This window comes from Petromyzon marinus, chromosome 16, assembly GCF_048934315.1.
Source record: "Petromyzon marinus isolate PM22_M1 ecotype Great Lakes invasive population chromosome 16, UKy_Petmar_22M1.pri1.0, whole genome shotgun sequence".
Classification (NCBI taxonomy): domain Eukaryota; kingdom Metazoa; phylum Chordata; class Hyperoartia; order Petromyzontiformes; family Petromyzontidae; genus Petromyzon; species Petromyzon marinus.
In genome coordinates, this window is record NC_133682.1 from 13,924,695 (window position 1) to 13,941,821 (window position 17,127).

General features: G+C 40.2%; 1 protein-coding gene across 2 annotated transcripts in view; it reads right to left on the bottom strand.

Moving 5' to 3' along the window:
- Positions 1 to 1,536: 1,536 nt before the first annotated feature.
- The window catches only part of TDO2 (tryptophan 2,3-dioxygenase), a 114,783-nt gene continuing 99,192 nt past the window's right edge, over positions 1,537 to 17,127 (bottom strand). For both annotated transcript variants that reach the window (XM_032955141.2, XM_076067524.1), the window contains exons 10-12: positions 12,492 to 12,571; positions 5,857 to 5,947; positions 1,537 to 2,652 (exon numbers count right to left, since the gene is read on the bottom strand). In XM_032955141.2, the coding sequence (XP_032811032.1) occupies positions 2,196 to 2,652; positions 5,857 to 5,947; positions 12,492 to 12,571 (628 nt within the window). In that variant the 3' untranslated portion in view covers positions 1,537 to 2,195. The remainder of the gene's footprint in view (positions 2,653 to 5,856; positions 5,948 to 12,491; positions 12,572 to 17,127) is intronic.

The following is a 17,127-nucleotide window of genomic DNA, read 5'->3' on the forward strand; positions in this document are numbered from 1 at the left end:
AATTTAAGGCCTTATAATATGGAGGGAAATTTGAACGTTGGGAAGGTGTGTTTGAATCTAGTTATTTAGAATGATCTTGCAGAACACATAATAGACGTATTTTGGGTTAGGTCACGTAAATTTCAATGTGTCGTTAAACCCACTCCCACCCGACAGCCAATCAGTAAGGTTTGTCACGTAAACAAAACATGCCAATTAGTTACTAGTTCAGCACACCGGTGTATTCGAGAGTAAACCCTCAACATTTACAATTCGAGTACAAGGTTTCGCTGGGAATAACAATGAGCCTGATCAGACTAACCCAAACAACCCCCCCCCCCTCTCTATTTAAGGCCTCAACACAGATGCGTTGTCTTTATATGTGCCTATGTGTGTGTCTCTTTCTGTTTGTCTCTGTGTGAGTCTCTCTTTGCTTGTGTGTCTGTCCGTGTGTCTCCGTATCTATGTTTTGTCTCTCTCTCTCAAATTTAGCAATCTTTGGAAGAATGTAATCAACCAGGTGGGGTGTTGACTGTTGTGTTAGCCGACTCTCTGTGTTGTATTGCATTATAATTCTAAGTTCAGTATGTTTGTTTTCTCATTCATTTGTACCTGATGATGGTTGCTTGTGTTGCAATCGAAACTTCGTATTCTATTATTATTTAATTTAATTTCTTTCTACGTGACTTTACCGAAATAACCAAAGAGTAACCCAAATCACCTTTATTATGGATATTGGTCGAGAAAGCCTAAATGTTAAACTTGTGGAACACAGTTCTTCATAGCAATACTTGACCACCCAGAGGCCAGAGGACATCACCAGCCATTCAGGATCATATTTGTGCAGCAGACATCTCTCCCCATTTTAAAAGGAACACGTTCGTAATTATTTTCTGAGAGACAATTATCCACCGTACCATATTCTCTGAATTACAAGACACATGCTTTGTCCCGAGCGGCCACTCTATATTTTGAAAACTTACATTTCATACCTTTGTACCCTGCTTTCCTGGGATGTCATTTTCAAAATAACCCCAAAGTTTGTGGTGTATTTTACCTCCGGAGTGTCTTATTATCATGAGAATATGGTCGTTTAAAAAATAACTGTGCTATTGGTGTCTTATTCTTGGTTCTTTCGGTAAAGTCACGTAGAAGGGAAACAATTAAATAATAAAAATATAAAACAATAAAATTCTCACGACGTTTCAACTCCAACACAAGCAATCATCATCAGGTGTGAAACCACAGCAAAAAAATTATTTCGGTAAAGTCACGTAGAAGGGAAACAATAAAATAATAAAAATATAAAACAATACAATTCTCACGACGTTTCGACTGCAACACAAGCAATCATCATCAAGTGTGAAAACCACAGAAAAAATTTTTGCAAATTTTTTTGCAAATTTTCTTGCTGTGGTTTTCACACCTGATGATGATTGCTTGTGTTGCAGTCGAAACGTCGTGAGAATTGTATTGTTTCATATTTTTATTATTTTATTGTTTCCCTTCTACGTGACTTTACCGAAAGAACCAAGAATATGAATCCCTGCAGTCACGAAAGCTTTAAATCAAAATTTATTAGTGTCTTGTCGCAAGCTTTATACATTTCATTGTTGATGTCTAACAGCAATTAGCATGTGCTCGAATGATAGAGCATGACCCCGCAAGGTAATGTCGTGGATTACATTATATAAGCCTTTTAAATGGCCTCATACCCACATGAGGTAATGCCACATTTCAAATGCCCTGCAAAGTGTTTCGTTCATGGCAACCAAACTGAATTCTTTAACCCTCAGAGGGTACGAAATATGCCAAATTATCACAGCAAATCACATTTAATCATCAGTGACTGCGATGAGATCATCAGTTTGAGACCCCCGTCTAATCACGAGTGCTGTAAAGATTAAAATCCCTACTTTTTGAAGAGTTTTCTCAGTGTCCTGACATAATCGTATCCCTCTGAGCCACCGACAGGACTCAGTAACCAGTAATATAGAGGTATTGAGGTTCTTCCTATGCAGTGTGTAGCCTACTTTATATTTAATCATTAAAACTATTTGATTTGTTTCTTGTCTCAGCATAATGTTTTGTTTCTAACCTAAACGTTTGCATAGATTTGTAAGTAAATTTGCACTTACAATAAAGCAAGCCTGTTCGCCAGATTGTGGCACGAGAGAGCAAGCACTATTTCATACAATGAAGCAGCCTGAACAGACCTACTTCTCCAACACGAGAAACTTGTTGAGATTCTGAGTGACTGGTGCCTCTCGCGCTAGCACAGTGGCGGCGGGGGGCGTGGGGCTCCTGGGGCCGTGCCCGGCAGTGGCTGTGGCCATGGCGGTGGTGGAAAATCTCCCGTTGCAAGTCGTCGGCGTGAAGCCTTCGCAGGCCTGATCGGCCGTGTTGCTCGGCGAGCTCGTTCCACCACGGCCGGCGGCGGCGGCGGCGGCGGCGTCGAAGCAACAGACACAGTGGTCCTGCCCGCAGCGGCCGCTGCACCCGGCCTCCGATCCGGCGTCGCTCTCATCGTCGCCACCGCTGCTGTAGGAGCTGTCGCAGCATGACGCCTTGGCAAGCGAGCGGTGCAGCATGGGGGTTAGGCGTGGGATCCAGCTCCGTGGGACCAGGAACGTGGCCAGGTTGAAGAGGTCCACGAACACCTTGTAGCGGTCACTGGGGCAATGTGGGACATGGGTCAAGGATCAAGCAGGTCAACGGCATCGTCATCAAGGACAAAGTTCTAATTTCTTTCGACTTTATTTTTGATGCCCTCATGGTCTGGAATGCTATTGCCAATAAACTGCAACTTGGATCACTACCTGTGAGATCTTCACTAAAAACTGCTCGAGAGGAGTTGTACACCCCTAGCTGCCACTGCTATTCAGAATGGCCTGAAATCAAATGTATAATTCCGGATGACCGCTGCAAAGTATGATCTTGAGTTTTGATTATAGTGTGCTGATCTTTAAAGGTATATTGAAAAATGTTGATACTGCTATTGATACTCCTGCTGTTATGGAGTAACTCATGCAGCCAGCTATGGCTGCAAAGTTTGGTCATACATTTTATGTATATCGTTTGTTGTAAAATTTGAATCACAGTTCCAATGATCACTGTTACATTGTTTTTATAGCGTTATTTTGGTGATTTTGAAAACGTTTTGGTTTAGCCATGTTTGTTTGTTGTAGTACAGATTTAGCCTGATAACTTTAATCTAATTGTCTTGCCGTTGATGACGACCGTTTGTGTTATGGTCGAAACGTCGTGAGAATTTTTATTGTTTTATATATATTTTATTATTTTATTGTTTCCCTTCAACGTGACTTTACCGAAAGAGCTAAGAATATGAATGTCTTATGGTTGTTATTGTTTGACTTGCATCCCACTAGGATTTTTGCACACAGCGTTGAAATACGGTGTTTTTAGCTGGAAGACTTTTGCTGTTTTTTCCAGGATGTTTCTGTTGCATGTAGTCACTTTAAGATGTTTCTTGTTCATGTTTTTGTTTGTTGCGATTGCACCCGAGTCAAGAGCCGCATGGCTCACAGGGTTATACCTAATAAATGAAACTGAAAACTGAACCCACTGAGCTGTATGGCTCTTTTTTCAGAAGCGACCTAGCCATCACAAATTATAGCTCAACAAAGTGGCTTATCGTGTGGAAATTTACATCAGACAAATACTGTAAACGCGTGATGTTGATTCGAAATGTGGAGGGAAAAACGAGAGGACCCGGAAAAAAATACAGGAGACCACGGGGAAAACATTCTCACTCCAAATATACAGGTGTATACCAGGCGAGGTAGTTAACATCTCGCCATTGTGGCAAGATGTCAACGACACCTCGCCAACACTCTCTACCCGCTAAAAAGTCAGAGAGTGAGAGTAAAGAAAATGTAAAAAATAAGTCTGCATTCTTTTTTAGCTTTGAGTTCAGAAACATATCCCTTTGATTAGCACACTTGACTTGCAACCCAAAGGTGTGATCTCCCGTCGTGGCAGTTGAATCAATGTGTCAAATGATTTATACCGAGATCTGATACTGGTACCGTGCTGAACTTCATGCCAAAAATGGCACAGTTTTTATAGACCTTGGCGAACTGAGAAATACGTCCATGTTCGGTCTGTCCATGTCTGGCAAGATGTTGTCTACCTTGCCTGGTATACTGGAGGTCATGGGTTCGATCCTGATCCTATTGTTTGTATATTTGGAGTTTGCATGTTCTCCCCATGTGGTCGCGTGGATTTTTGTCTGGGTCCTCCGTTTTTTTCCTCCACATTTAAAATCAGCACGCGTTTAGAGTATCTGGCCGCTATAAATTTACACATGATAAGCCACTTCTTTGAGCTAACAGTTGTGGCCAGGTCGCTTCTGAAAACGAGCTATATTGCTCAGTGGGTCTTACCTGGTAAAATAAAAATAATAGTTTTGTTTAGTTTTCCTACTCAATACTAAGTGGCACTCATTCATGCCCTGTGTTCATCATGTGTAAATCATCAGCTATATTAATACATTTTTACTTCAAATCTTATGTTTGCTATTTGGGGAATAACTGCAGTTATTAAGCAGACTGATACCATTAACTTACGCCACTTGCAAACCTGTATTAACTATACTGCAGGTGATGACCTACATTAAAACCCGCGTCTATCTCAGGGCTCTGACATAGAAAATATCCCCAGAGCTACCTTCAAATATTACACCCTCAATATATAATGATTAAAAGGCAAAACCTTTTCTTATTTTTTCATACTTTGATACTGGCAAAAAGGTCCCATTTTGTAGCTGCTCACCCCGAGCTATACAGCCTCTGATAGTGCATTGTCTTTGTACTGTTCGCCTTTTGTCGTTCTCTGGTCTGACACTGGTGAGACGAGACAAATCATATATAATTATCAGAGCATATTTGATAGCATGTTCACCACAAGCGTGTGTGGTTAATGCAGACTTGATTCCTTGCAAAAGGTTTCTATTTGGTGTTTGAACATCTTAACACCTCCTGTTTTATTGCCAGAAAGGGTAAATCCTTTTCTTATTTTTTTATACTTTGATACCAGCAAAAAGGTCCCATTTTGCTCCTTGTATGTTAAATAAGTATTAAATAGCAGTTTTATTCAATCCTGTATTATGCTGAATAAAACAATGGGGTACACATTCATTTATACTTGAAATCACAAAGTTACTCCAACAGGTAAAATACAAAAATGCATTTTCTGTCACAATAATACAACTAATTATCCATCTATAAAAATTTACTTATTGCATTTCAGATATTTTTACAGCAAGCAGTCGGTGCAGGGAAGACAATATCTTGCAACATATGTGGTGGGAAAAAGAGTGGGGTCCACAGAGCAGAGCAAAAACGTGGCTTCTTTTTCCCTGCCAAATGTCACCTAATGTTACTTTCCTGCCAGTGCATTGGAATGTCCCGCATTTGGAAAGTGTGATGACGACAATGACAAGCATTTTTGATGTGACTTAAAACATGAATGGCAATCATTTCTCCACGATGGTGAGATGTTAAGTCCCTCGCCTCATATGCAGGAGGTCATGGGTTTGATCCCGCCCCTGATGCCTGTTGTATTTTTGGAGTTTGCATGTTCACTCTCTCTTCCCGTGGTCGTGTGGATTTATCTCCGCGTCCTCTGATTTTTCCTCTCCACGTTTAGAATCAACATCGCGCGTTTAGAGTAATTTGGCAGCTATAATTGTCCATGCAATAAGCCACTTCGTTGGGCTATCATTTGTGATGGCGAGGTTACTTCTTAAAAAGAGCTACATAGCTCAGTGGGGCTTTACCTGGTAAAATAAAAAAATAGTTTATAGTTTTAGTTTAGACTAGCAAGGGAGATAACGGAAAGGGGGATGGAGCTCACCTGACGGTGGAGCGCAGGTACTGGTAGCCCGACGATCCACCCGTCCCGGCCTTGCTGCCAATCATGCGCTGCACTAGGCACACGTGATTATCTGCATCCAATATCAGGCGTATGAGGATCAATTCAAGCCACTTCATTCGTTCAACAGGACAATCGCAAAGGTCAGCCTGTCACATTTTCTCCCCCGCAACAAACTTTTGACTGGGTAATTCCAATTCAAAGAACAATTTGTAGTGGCACAAATTGGAAAAAAAAATCCAAAAATGTGAACTAACTGCGCTATACACTTTTCAAATACGGAATTACACTGAGAGTATGCTTTGAAATCCAATCAACTACTTGTTATGCAACATGGATCAGATACGGTACATACAAATTAATAGAGAACCATAATACAGGTTTTTACGCAATCTACCCCAAAAAACCTGTATTATGTCTGATGTTTGTAGCGAAAGTCTGTAATAAATTGATAGAGAAAATGGAACAAAAACTGAAAAGTATGCAGACAAGCATGAAAATAAGCATACTGGGAATTTTCGCTGAGAGACATAATAACCACATGGATCAGAGAACAAACACAATTTCGAGATGCCATATTGATTGCTCAAAAAGCCAGTCGGCTTGTGCAGGCCACACTTTTAGAAGGGATAATGGCCAGTGTTTGAGATTAACAATGGATTAGCAACACGCCTGAGAGGATGTTAACTGTACAGATGGAGCAATGATTTCAGTTCGTGCACAAAAGCTGGATAGAGTGTTGCATCGTGAGACCATGAAGGATGGCGACATATGTGGGGTTTTATTTGTTATTTATAAATATTTTGTGTTTAGGCCGTTTTTTGGTGAGATCTTGGATGACCACATAAATGTCTGCCGAGTCAAATGCCCTTCGCAGAAGAACAAAAAGGGGATGCTCCCGTATCAAGTGGTAAAATTGTGGACACGAAAGAAGTGGTACCAGGTATGGGACAGAAATCATTGGTCATCTCTCTTAAATCTTTATGCAAATGAAATGCCTCAATCTTAAAATGATGCCTAAATAATTCTTCTATTTTTAAAATTGTTGTTAAAACTGACTTGAAAAAGTATAGACCTCTAGCCTCTGTATACACGTTCTTCATGAAGAATATTGGGGGGAAAATAATGGAAAAATTATAGGCCAGCCAAACCACACGAGCAAGGAAAGGTTTCTCTACCATCACCCACTTTCTTACTATCAATCAGATTCTGGAAGATGAATGAATATCAAATACCATTTTGCCAAGCCTTTACATTTTAACGGAAAAAAAAACACCGACTCATTACTATAACATCAAATAAAACCATTTCAAGTGAAAAACTCCCCATGGTGGGTACAATGAATACATTGTGTATGAATGTTCTACTTCGGAAAAATTTGCAGAAGACATGGCTGCCCATCAGCAACCACCGTGCACAGCATCAAAGTTTAAAAAAATTCATTGTGCCAATGAGATTTCGACATCATTGTAATGTCGTTTGAGGAGCGAGTTTTCTCCACATGTGCAAAAAGTCTCATGGCCAACAGTTTCAAAGTGGCAATGCTTTTTTTGATACGATGCTGAGCAGCATCGTGTCAAAAAGGCAACTTCATAGCCAGGCTTAAGAAGTGACTCCCACTAAGCCCCCACCACAGTAGCGCTGTGGTCTCACAGCTCTGGAATGGCAAAAAAAAAAAAATCTTGCTCAATGAGAATCGGACATTTCTCATATCCGATGGAGCCCCAAACAAGTGGTTGAATTTCATATTCCCACCACGTGGCCAATTTCTCCCGAGGACAACCACTGTTGATTTCCGACAAAGTGGTACTTATTTTCTTTCAGTCCCAGAGAGATGACAGGTTGAGTTGACAAAGACATCCTTCGGAAGATTATAGTGACAGTGAATTCAACATTCGCCCCCTTATATCCATTGCATTCCCATTGCTCTAAACGTATTGAATAGGGTAAGTGAGAATTCATTATTTGCAATGTATTCAAATGACATACTAATGGTATGCTAATGTTACATTACAAAGCCATGGGCGCAAAGACCATTACAAACGAGGCAGAATAAAATTGCAATTAAAATTAGACGCGACAAATTAGACAAAAAAAGAATGGTGGTATTCTTGAATCAAATGACGATGCCAAATGGCGAAAAATCATCGCAGACCTTGGGGGGGTGAATTGCATAAGCCTGATTCTCTAGGCGACTGAATAAACTATCGAATGCGACTTGTGGCTTTTTCCAGGTCACTGGAGAATACGTATATTTCATGGGACCTTCTTTGCCAGTAAAACAATATGAGAATAGGTTTTCCACATTTTGTCTGGCAACAAAACAGGTGTTAAGATGTTAAAACACCAAACTGAAACCTTTTACAAGGAATCATGTCTGCATTAACAATAATACTTGTGGCCAGAATGCAAACAAAAATTATACTGTGATAATATATGCATTGTCCTTGGAACTGATTGGTCCACACCAAAGACAGCTTTCTTTTGAGCCTCGTCTCAAACGAGACTGTTACTGGAAAAGGAGATCCCATTATGTAGATACTCATCCCGAGCTCTCATTATTCTGACAGTGCACTGTATTTGGGCTGTACGCCTTTTGGCGTCCTATGGTCTAAAACCGTTTTGAGACTAGGCTCTAAAGAAAGCTGTCTGTGGTGTGGACCAATCGGTTTCAAAGATGATGCATGTATTATCAGGGTACGTTCTTTGTTTGCATTCTGACAACAAGCATTGTGGTTAATTCAGACATGATTCCTTATAAAAGGTTTCAGTTTGGGGTTTTAAGATCTTAACACCTGTTTTGTTGCCAGAAAAAAGGGGAAAACCCTATTATCATATTTTGGTACTAGCAAAGGAGGTCCCATGATGTAGATGCTCAACCCAAGCTCTCATTACTCTGATAGTGGCATTGTCTTTGGGCTGTACGCCTTTTGGCGTCATCTGGTCTAACACCGTTTGAGATGAGGCTCGAATGAAAGCTGTCTCTGGTGTGGACCAGTTTCAAGGACAATGCCACATATTATCAGTGTTGTTTTTTGTTTGCATTCTGACCAGTATTGTGCTTAATGCAGACATTATTCCTTGTTAAAGGTTTCAGTTTGGTGTTTTAACATCTGAACACCTGTTTTGTTGCCAGAAAAGGGCGAAAAACTATTATCAATGCGTTTATTATTTTGCTTGTCTATCAAGATCCTCAAAGTAGTGACTCATTTCCCGAATGCAGTATTCTAACTATCGGACCCGAATAGAAGCGTGTTGTTAATGATAGTCTTCAATTGCATGCCTTGTGAATTATCTTTATATGGAATATACTTTTATTCCTTTTTCAAAGGTTGATGAAATGTGTGTATTCATTGGGCATGCAATTGTAAAGATACACTAGTTGTTCAAATGCATCCTTCAAATTGGAACTACCTTGGCTTAGAATTTATAGTTACACACAAAGACACAATGTACTTTTCTGTGTCTCTGTGGAGCCAAAGACATGCCTAAATCAATACCATTTACAAAGAACACAATCCTAGAATGTTACACTGCAATGATCAATTTCCCGTGGGAAATAATTCTTCAGAGCCAGTAATTTCCCACATAACATCACATTTTCACTAAATAGGCCAATATGTATAATTACAGTTGGGAAATTAATTATGTTCACGTTCACTTGAGTTTAACTGTACAAATACCTTTAAATAACAATTATTTTTTAGAAACTGGGTCACTTCCAATGGATGTCAGGCTTGCACAAAATTTAGGGAGGTCAGCGACGTTGGGGCGACACGTGATGAATCCCAGCCTTGTTGCTCTTCTTCCCTCAAACCGGGAGTCGCATCTCTGCAAACATGATGAGAATGCCTTGTGCTACCTTCCCCCTTGCAGAGCCAACTAAGTGCATGCACAGCAGGAAACCCGCGATGCTTGTTTGTTTCCGTGCTGTTTACGCGAAGTTGTTTTTCGTCCAAACACACTGGCTGTACTGAAACATCGTCACCTCTCTATTTTGTTCACATTTCAAACACTGCCCGGCTGAAATAGTTTTTGACCTCTTTTGCTCACGCTGTTTTGTTTTCAAAGCACAAGGTAATTTACGGCAAACAGCTCAGACGGGTTGTTCAATGTAGTATGAACTTAAAATGTTTATAATATACATTTATGCCTTACCAACAAAAATTTACTTGCATTCCATTTTTGCTTGAAATATTCGAAAATGCCAATTCTATTTAGTTTCATACATCCAAACAACGGACAGGACTCATCCCCACCGTCCATGGCCAAAGTTTTCACGACACCACTACCCAAGGCAACCCCTTCTTTCAATATAATTATCTGCAGGGTTTGTCAAGTCTGTTTACATTCACACGATTTAATACGAACAAACAACTGCTATTGGGATATATAATTTACTAAGCAATGCTCTTCCTACATTAGCCCAGACCCTTGTATCATGATAAATAAGGCTATAGAAAAAAATATGCTATCTTGGTCGGCCGTGTTCCATCGGAATTAAGACCAGCTATTTCTGTTTGCTATGAGCAGAGCAGATGCTTGCCAACTCTCCTGATTTCATGCAATTGCGATGGCAAAAACATGTCATGTACCATTACAAGAATGGTGTGACAATCCCCGAGGGCCTCCCAACTTCGTAAATTATAATAAAACTTGTATTTCATTTAACATTTTAGAATAATCTTGATTTGAAGCTTTCGGGACTGTTTGGTTCTTTTGGTAAAGTCACGTAGGTAGAAAAATAATAGATCACGTTTCGATCGCAACACAAGCAATCATCATCAGGTGGGACAACCACAGCAAGAAAAACTGCTGAAGTAGGCGAGAGATCTGCCGTGGCACGAGGTTATATAGGCCTCGGCAGTAGGGGGGAGGAGGTGGGGGGAGAGAGGGGGCGGGGCAGAAAGTGGACCCCGTGGCAGCATCCGGGTCACTGGAGTAGAGATCGGAGAGAGATGCACAGAGAGAGAGAGAGAAAGACACACAGAGAGTCGGAGTAGGGGGGAAAGAGGAGGCTGGGCAGTGAGTGAACCCCGCGGCAGCACTTGAGTCAACGGGGGAGAGATCTGAGAGATCGAATGCAGAGGGGGAGAGACAAGAAGGTTCACCCGATCGAGTCTCTCACCTTTCTGAGAGACACCAAGGTAATACCGATCGCCTTTACACTCACATCTGCTGCTGTCACTTCTCCTAACTCTAAACGGATCTTGTTTAGGGCCAGCCTAGTTCTAGTCTCAGAGAGAAAAAAATTGCTCCGATTTGAACTTGATAATTTAGACAACATTATCTTACAATCACACTTAGAATAATCAGGAAAAAATGTTCACATCTGATTGGGACCATGTAGATAACATGACAGTTTCTTCAACTACTTCAATGTTAACCTAATGTAAAGTTAACTTGATTGCAAAATTCAACCTCCTGTCAAAAACAAAGCCAGAGCCACACCTTAAAAAGTTATATGTTAACACGATTGGCATCAATCATGGTAACATCCCAATTTATGACAGCCTAAAATTGGTACTAGCTAAAGGGTTAAATTTCGCAGTCACCCCTAAACACATCCCAGTGGATGATATCAGTGCCCAGGTCGACGTAGCCCTCAAAGGTTTTGGACACATCCCGGCAGATGTTGCTAGATCTGAAATCGCTGCTATCCTCAAAAATGCTAAGAAACCCATTAGCAACATCAGCAAGGACGAGCGTTTTGAGATGCATTTTTATTTTTTGCAAATGAGTTGTAAAAAAGCAAACTATCATATTGCCGCACTGTTGCCTTGCAGGGATCATCTCCTGCAGGCTGCATCTCTGCATTGTCCACAATGACTGCTGAAATTTCCATTGTCATGGTAGATGTCATTCTTGTGACCTCGACAGTTAATTCATGGTTGGGCAAGATACAAGCTGCACTTCGTTTTAACATCGAGGTCACGCAAGCCAGGGCACAAATTATACCCGTAAAAAACCCACACATTACTTCGTATTTAACATTTAGTCATCAGGGAACGCCTCACTGAACCTCAACTATTTTTTTAGGATGGCGCTGTTAACTTTTGCGGTGAGTGTTGACAATTGTGTTTTTCCTCGAAATAAATTTCTGGTAAGCTTTCAAATTCAGGCCATGATGCCAGCACATATGGCCTACTCTCTTTCACGTAACATCGTGGGATCTTTAACATCCAATGTGAAGCAGAATAAATGTTTCATGTACGGTTAATGTATGTTGAAGGCCAGGGAGGGTGTTGGGTCTCAATCCGCAAACCTCTGCAGCAAGATGCAGTGGCGCACTCCCATACGGCAACATTGCAAATTCCGCATAGATGGGTTCTGAACCCATTTGGCTTTATTGCCATCCCGTGGCCATCTCGCAGCCATGTGGGTTTTGGAGTTTTACAAAGATGCATAATCCACAAACCCGGCCTCCAATCTGCTGGCTCACAGGCGAGCACCAACACACATGGGCTTGCTGTTGGAAACTTTGGCAGTGTTTACTCTGTGACACTTTGCTACTTACGAAGCGAGAAGACCTGGATAAATTGTTCTATGTTCTCTGGCCAGCTGGTTTCTTTTATTTCACATAAATATAGAAGAGAGAGACAGGGAGAGGGACTCACAGCGCCACTTTGTCATGAGTGAGTCGAGATCCATGAGGCTGTTGAGCAGCTGAAAAGGCACTTGAAATCGAGGCTCTTCCCTGCAGCAAACAACACACAAGGGGCAAGACGGACATGTCAGAAAATTTCAACACCTGCCGCATGATGGCAATTTAGCGGGACATGAAAGTGAAGAAATAAAAATAGTAACGTTGCAGTAGGAGTGGGGGAAAAAGGGTTGTTTTCTTCAAAGAAGATCAATGCCTCTTTTTTTACGTGAACGTTAACAAAATATATATTTACATATTTTATATATTTTTTATGCCTTCATCACTATATAAAGGAAAGCTCAACATTTTGCCAAAACGTAATGGCAACAGAAGAAGTGTAATACAAAGTTAAAATATAATTACATTTGTAATTGGGATACCTACAGACCTTAATTTAATACAGAACAAAAATCAGAGTGCAGATTAAGTGTGATTTAGTTCAAGGTGAGGGTGGACACGATTGGGTGACGAAGCTGTGTAGTTTGAATTTAATTATGTTTTAGATTGCTTCATCCCATTATCATTATCAGCCATGATTAATCAATTTAGAATGATATGTTTACTTCTTAATTTTCCACGTTAAATTACTGGACAACTGTGAAAAAGAGCCTAACAGCTCGATGGATTTCGCCAGGATTTAATAAAGATTCCTATTCTGATGTGCACGTGACAGAGAGTCCACAGGAGTCGACTTGGTAAGCGCAGTAACCACTTTTGGCGAACCGTAGAACAAAGACGGTGGTCACCGCATCGCACGCTTTTAGGTGTGCTTCTCGCGGCGTCTGGAACGCTCTTCCGTCTGATACTTGGAAGCCACTGGAACTATGCCCTTTGAAATAATCTACATTTAAAACTCATTGCTTTAAAACTGCTTATTGTGTTTAGTTTTCTGCTCTTTCCCCGCACCTCCGATTAGCGCAGTTGGCTACATACGGTGTGAAAGAAGTTCAGCATATAGTATATATGTACAAGTGAACTTCGTGGCACTGGGAACGTAACATCTATCAACACTTGTAGAGAGCTTCAGAGCCAAAAGACCCAGTGCTCTCCAAAAGCCCCCATTTTATCCTCTTTCTCGCGGTACTCCCTGAACCTTTATAGAATATCCCCCGTCTACCCTGCTTCTTTTCTTCTCCACCAAACACCTTCCTCCTTCGTTCTCCACCCCTAACTATCCTCTACCTCATCATCCTGATTTCCCGCCTTTTACCCGAATTGAACCTCCCAGCCAATCCTCATGGTCCGCTTCCCAGCAACTGTAAAATTAATAATTAATTTCATCATGGGACCTCCCTTGCCAGTTTCAAAATTTAAGAATAGGTTTTACCCTTTCCGGCAGAAAAACAGGTTTTAAGATTTGATTTAAAGCTTTCGTGACTGCAGGGATTCATATTCTTGGTTCTTTCGGTAAAGTCACGTAAACCACAGCAAGAAAGAAAATTTTCTTGCTGTGGTTTTCACACCTGATGATGATTGCTTGTGTTGCAGTCGAAACGTCGTGAGAATTTGATTATTTAATATTTTTATGATTTTATTGTTTCCCTTATACGTGACTTTACCGAAGGAACCAAGAATATAGGTTTTAAGATGTTAAAACACCAAACAGAAACCTATTGCAAGGAATAATGTCTGCATCAACCACATATACTTGTGGTGAACATGCAAACAAAAAAATGCTCTGGTAGTATATGCATTGTTTTTTAAACTGATTGGTCCACACCAGAGACAGCTTTATTTAGACCCTAGTCGCAAACAGTGTTAGACTAGAAGTTGTTCGCCTTTGGGCGTCCTCTGGTCTTACACCGTTTGAGACAAGGCTTTAAAGAAAACTGTCTCTGGTGTGGACCAATCAGTTTCAAAGACAATGCATCATATACTACCAGAGCATGTTTTTTGTTTGCATGGCCACCACAAGTATGTGTGGTTAATGCAGACATGATTCCTTGCTAAAGGTTTGTTTGGTGTTTTAACATCTTAGCACCTGTTTTATTGCCAGAAAGGGTAAAACCTATTCCTTCATAATTAATAATCGCAAACGTGTCCCTTACATTTGTAATACTACGTGCCTCCTCAAGGCAGGTGGTTTAACGCAAAGTGAATGATCGCTTCACTCCACTTAGTAGCCTCCATCACTGGAAAATGAACCTTGATCTTCAAGGCCCATAAAGAAACGTTGAATTGTATGTGTCGTCGCCAGTTATCAAAAACCCAGAATGAAATTGATCTGATTCAGCATTACACTAAAACTATTCAATTTTTTCATTTTACCAGGTAAGGCCTAGAACTGAGCGATACAGCTCTCAAATGAGCAATACACCTGGACACAAATGATAGCTCAACGATGTGGCTTACGACGTGGAAATGTATTGCAACCAAATACTCTAAACGCACGTTTAGAAATGTTGATGGGAAAAAAAACCCGGAGGGCCCAAAGAAAAATTAACATGACCACGGGGAGAACATGCAAACTTAAAATATGCAGGCGTCAGGGTCGGGATCAGAACCTAGGTCCTCCTATATACCAGGCGAGGTAGTTAACATCTCACCACCGCAGGACCCTTGGGACCTTTCTCTTTATGTATAGTATCTGCATGTCTTTATGTATAGTATATGTATGTGTTTATGTATAGATTATGTATGTGTTTATGTATAGTATCTGCATGTCTTTATGTATAGTATATGTATGTGTTTATGTATAGTATCTGCATGTCTTTATGTATAGTATCTGCATGTCTTTATGTATAGTATATGTATGTGTTTATGTATAGTATCTGTATGTCTTTATGTATAGCATCTGCATGCCTTTATGTATAGTATCTGCATGTCTTTATGTATAGTATATGCATGTCTTTATGTATATTATCTGCATGTCTTTATGTATAGTATATGTATGTGTTTATGTATAGTATCTGCATGTCTTTATGTATAGTATCTGCATGTCTTTATGTATAGCATCTGCATGTCTTTATGTATAGTATCTGCATGTCTTTATGTATAGTATCTGCATTTTTTATGTATAGCATCTGCATGTCTTTATGTATAGTATCTGCATGTCTTTATGTATAGTATCTGCATGTCTTTATGTATAGTATTTGCATGTCTTTATGTATAGTATCTGCATGTCTTTATGTATAGTATCTGCATGTCTTTATGTATAGTATCTGCATGTCTTTATGTATAGTATCTGCATGTCTTTATGTATAGTATCTGCATGTCTTTATGTATAGTATCTGCATGTCTTTATGTATAGTATCTGCATGTCTTTATGTATAGTATCTGCATGTCTTTATGTATAGTATCTGCATGTCTTTATGCATAGTATCTGCATGTTTTAATGTATAGTATCTGTATGTCTTTATGTATAGTATCTGCATGTCTTTATGTATAGTATCTGCATGTCTTTATGTATAGTATCTGCATGTCTTTATGTATAGTATCTGCATGTCTTTATGTATAGTATCTGCATGTCTTTATGTATAGTATCTCCATGTTTTTATGTATAGTATCTGCATGTCTTTATGTATAGTATCTGCATGTCTTTATGTATAGTATCTGCATGTCTTTATGTATAGTATCTGCATGTCTTTATGTATAGTATCTGCATGTCTTTATGCATAGTATCTGCATGTTTTAATGTATAGTATCTGTATGTCTTTATGTATAGTATCTGCATGTCTTTATGTATAGTATCTGCATGTCTTTATGTATAGTATCTGCATGTCTTTATGTATAGTATCTGCATGCATTTGCTTGTGAGAGACACAGAGAGAGAGAGAAATTGTCATTCTTCCAGGGCCACTGTGTAGTTACTCCACAACCCCTACTCCTGCATCCCATACTCACTCGTGTTGCTGTCTGCGTGTGTGTTTGTGTACATATATGCATAACTCTTTGTAATGCTAATTACGCTTGTTCTGTCCCAATATAAACGTCTAAATGCACTTTGTGCATCTATTATTGATACCGGGCTAACGATCTGCAGCTCCATTCTCCCATTCTTGCAACAAGGACCTTATTTCCAGAGATGTTTAGCGATGGACAGACTGCCGGTAACATCGTGCTCTTTAAAATTGTTGAGAAATGCACAGCAGTCCGAGGCGAAGCATTCTCTGCACCTTTGAAATAAAGAAGAAAAAAAAAACCTCCTTCAAATTACTTTCTAAATTGTGCTGTGAGGGACATGCCATGAGAAGAGGTTTCCACTGGGGTCTCTCGCGGAGCAAGCCTTTTGTGTTGGAGATTGGCCCATGGACACACGTGTCGCATGGGCAACCTGTTCTTCATTCTTCGAATGGAGGACGTTGTGCACCAAGAGTTCTTACAATTAAAAAGCTGAAAATGGTATATGCGTAGCAAAACCGAAGCTTCATATCACCGGCGTGATTGTGAGGTTACGTGTAGTAAGGCGAGGAAAGCTAGTATAAATTTCTATTCCATGGTCATTCGGTATGAGAGTTTTGCGTGGCACACGTTGAGCCTATTTTGTAAAGTCGCACTTTCATAGATTTGATTCAATGTGACACAACGTGTAAATAATTGCGGACAAAATCTGCATCTCGTGCGCTGCCGCACCTCCGATTAGCATGATAGGCTGAATACAGTGCAAA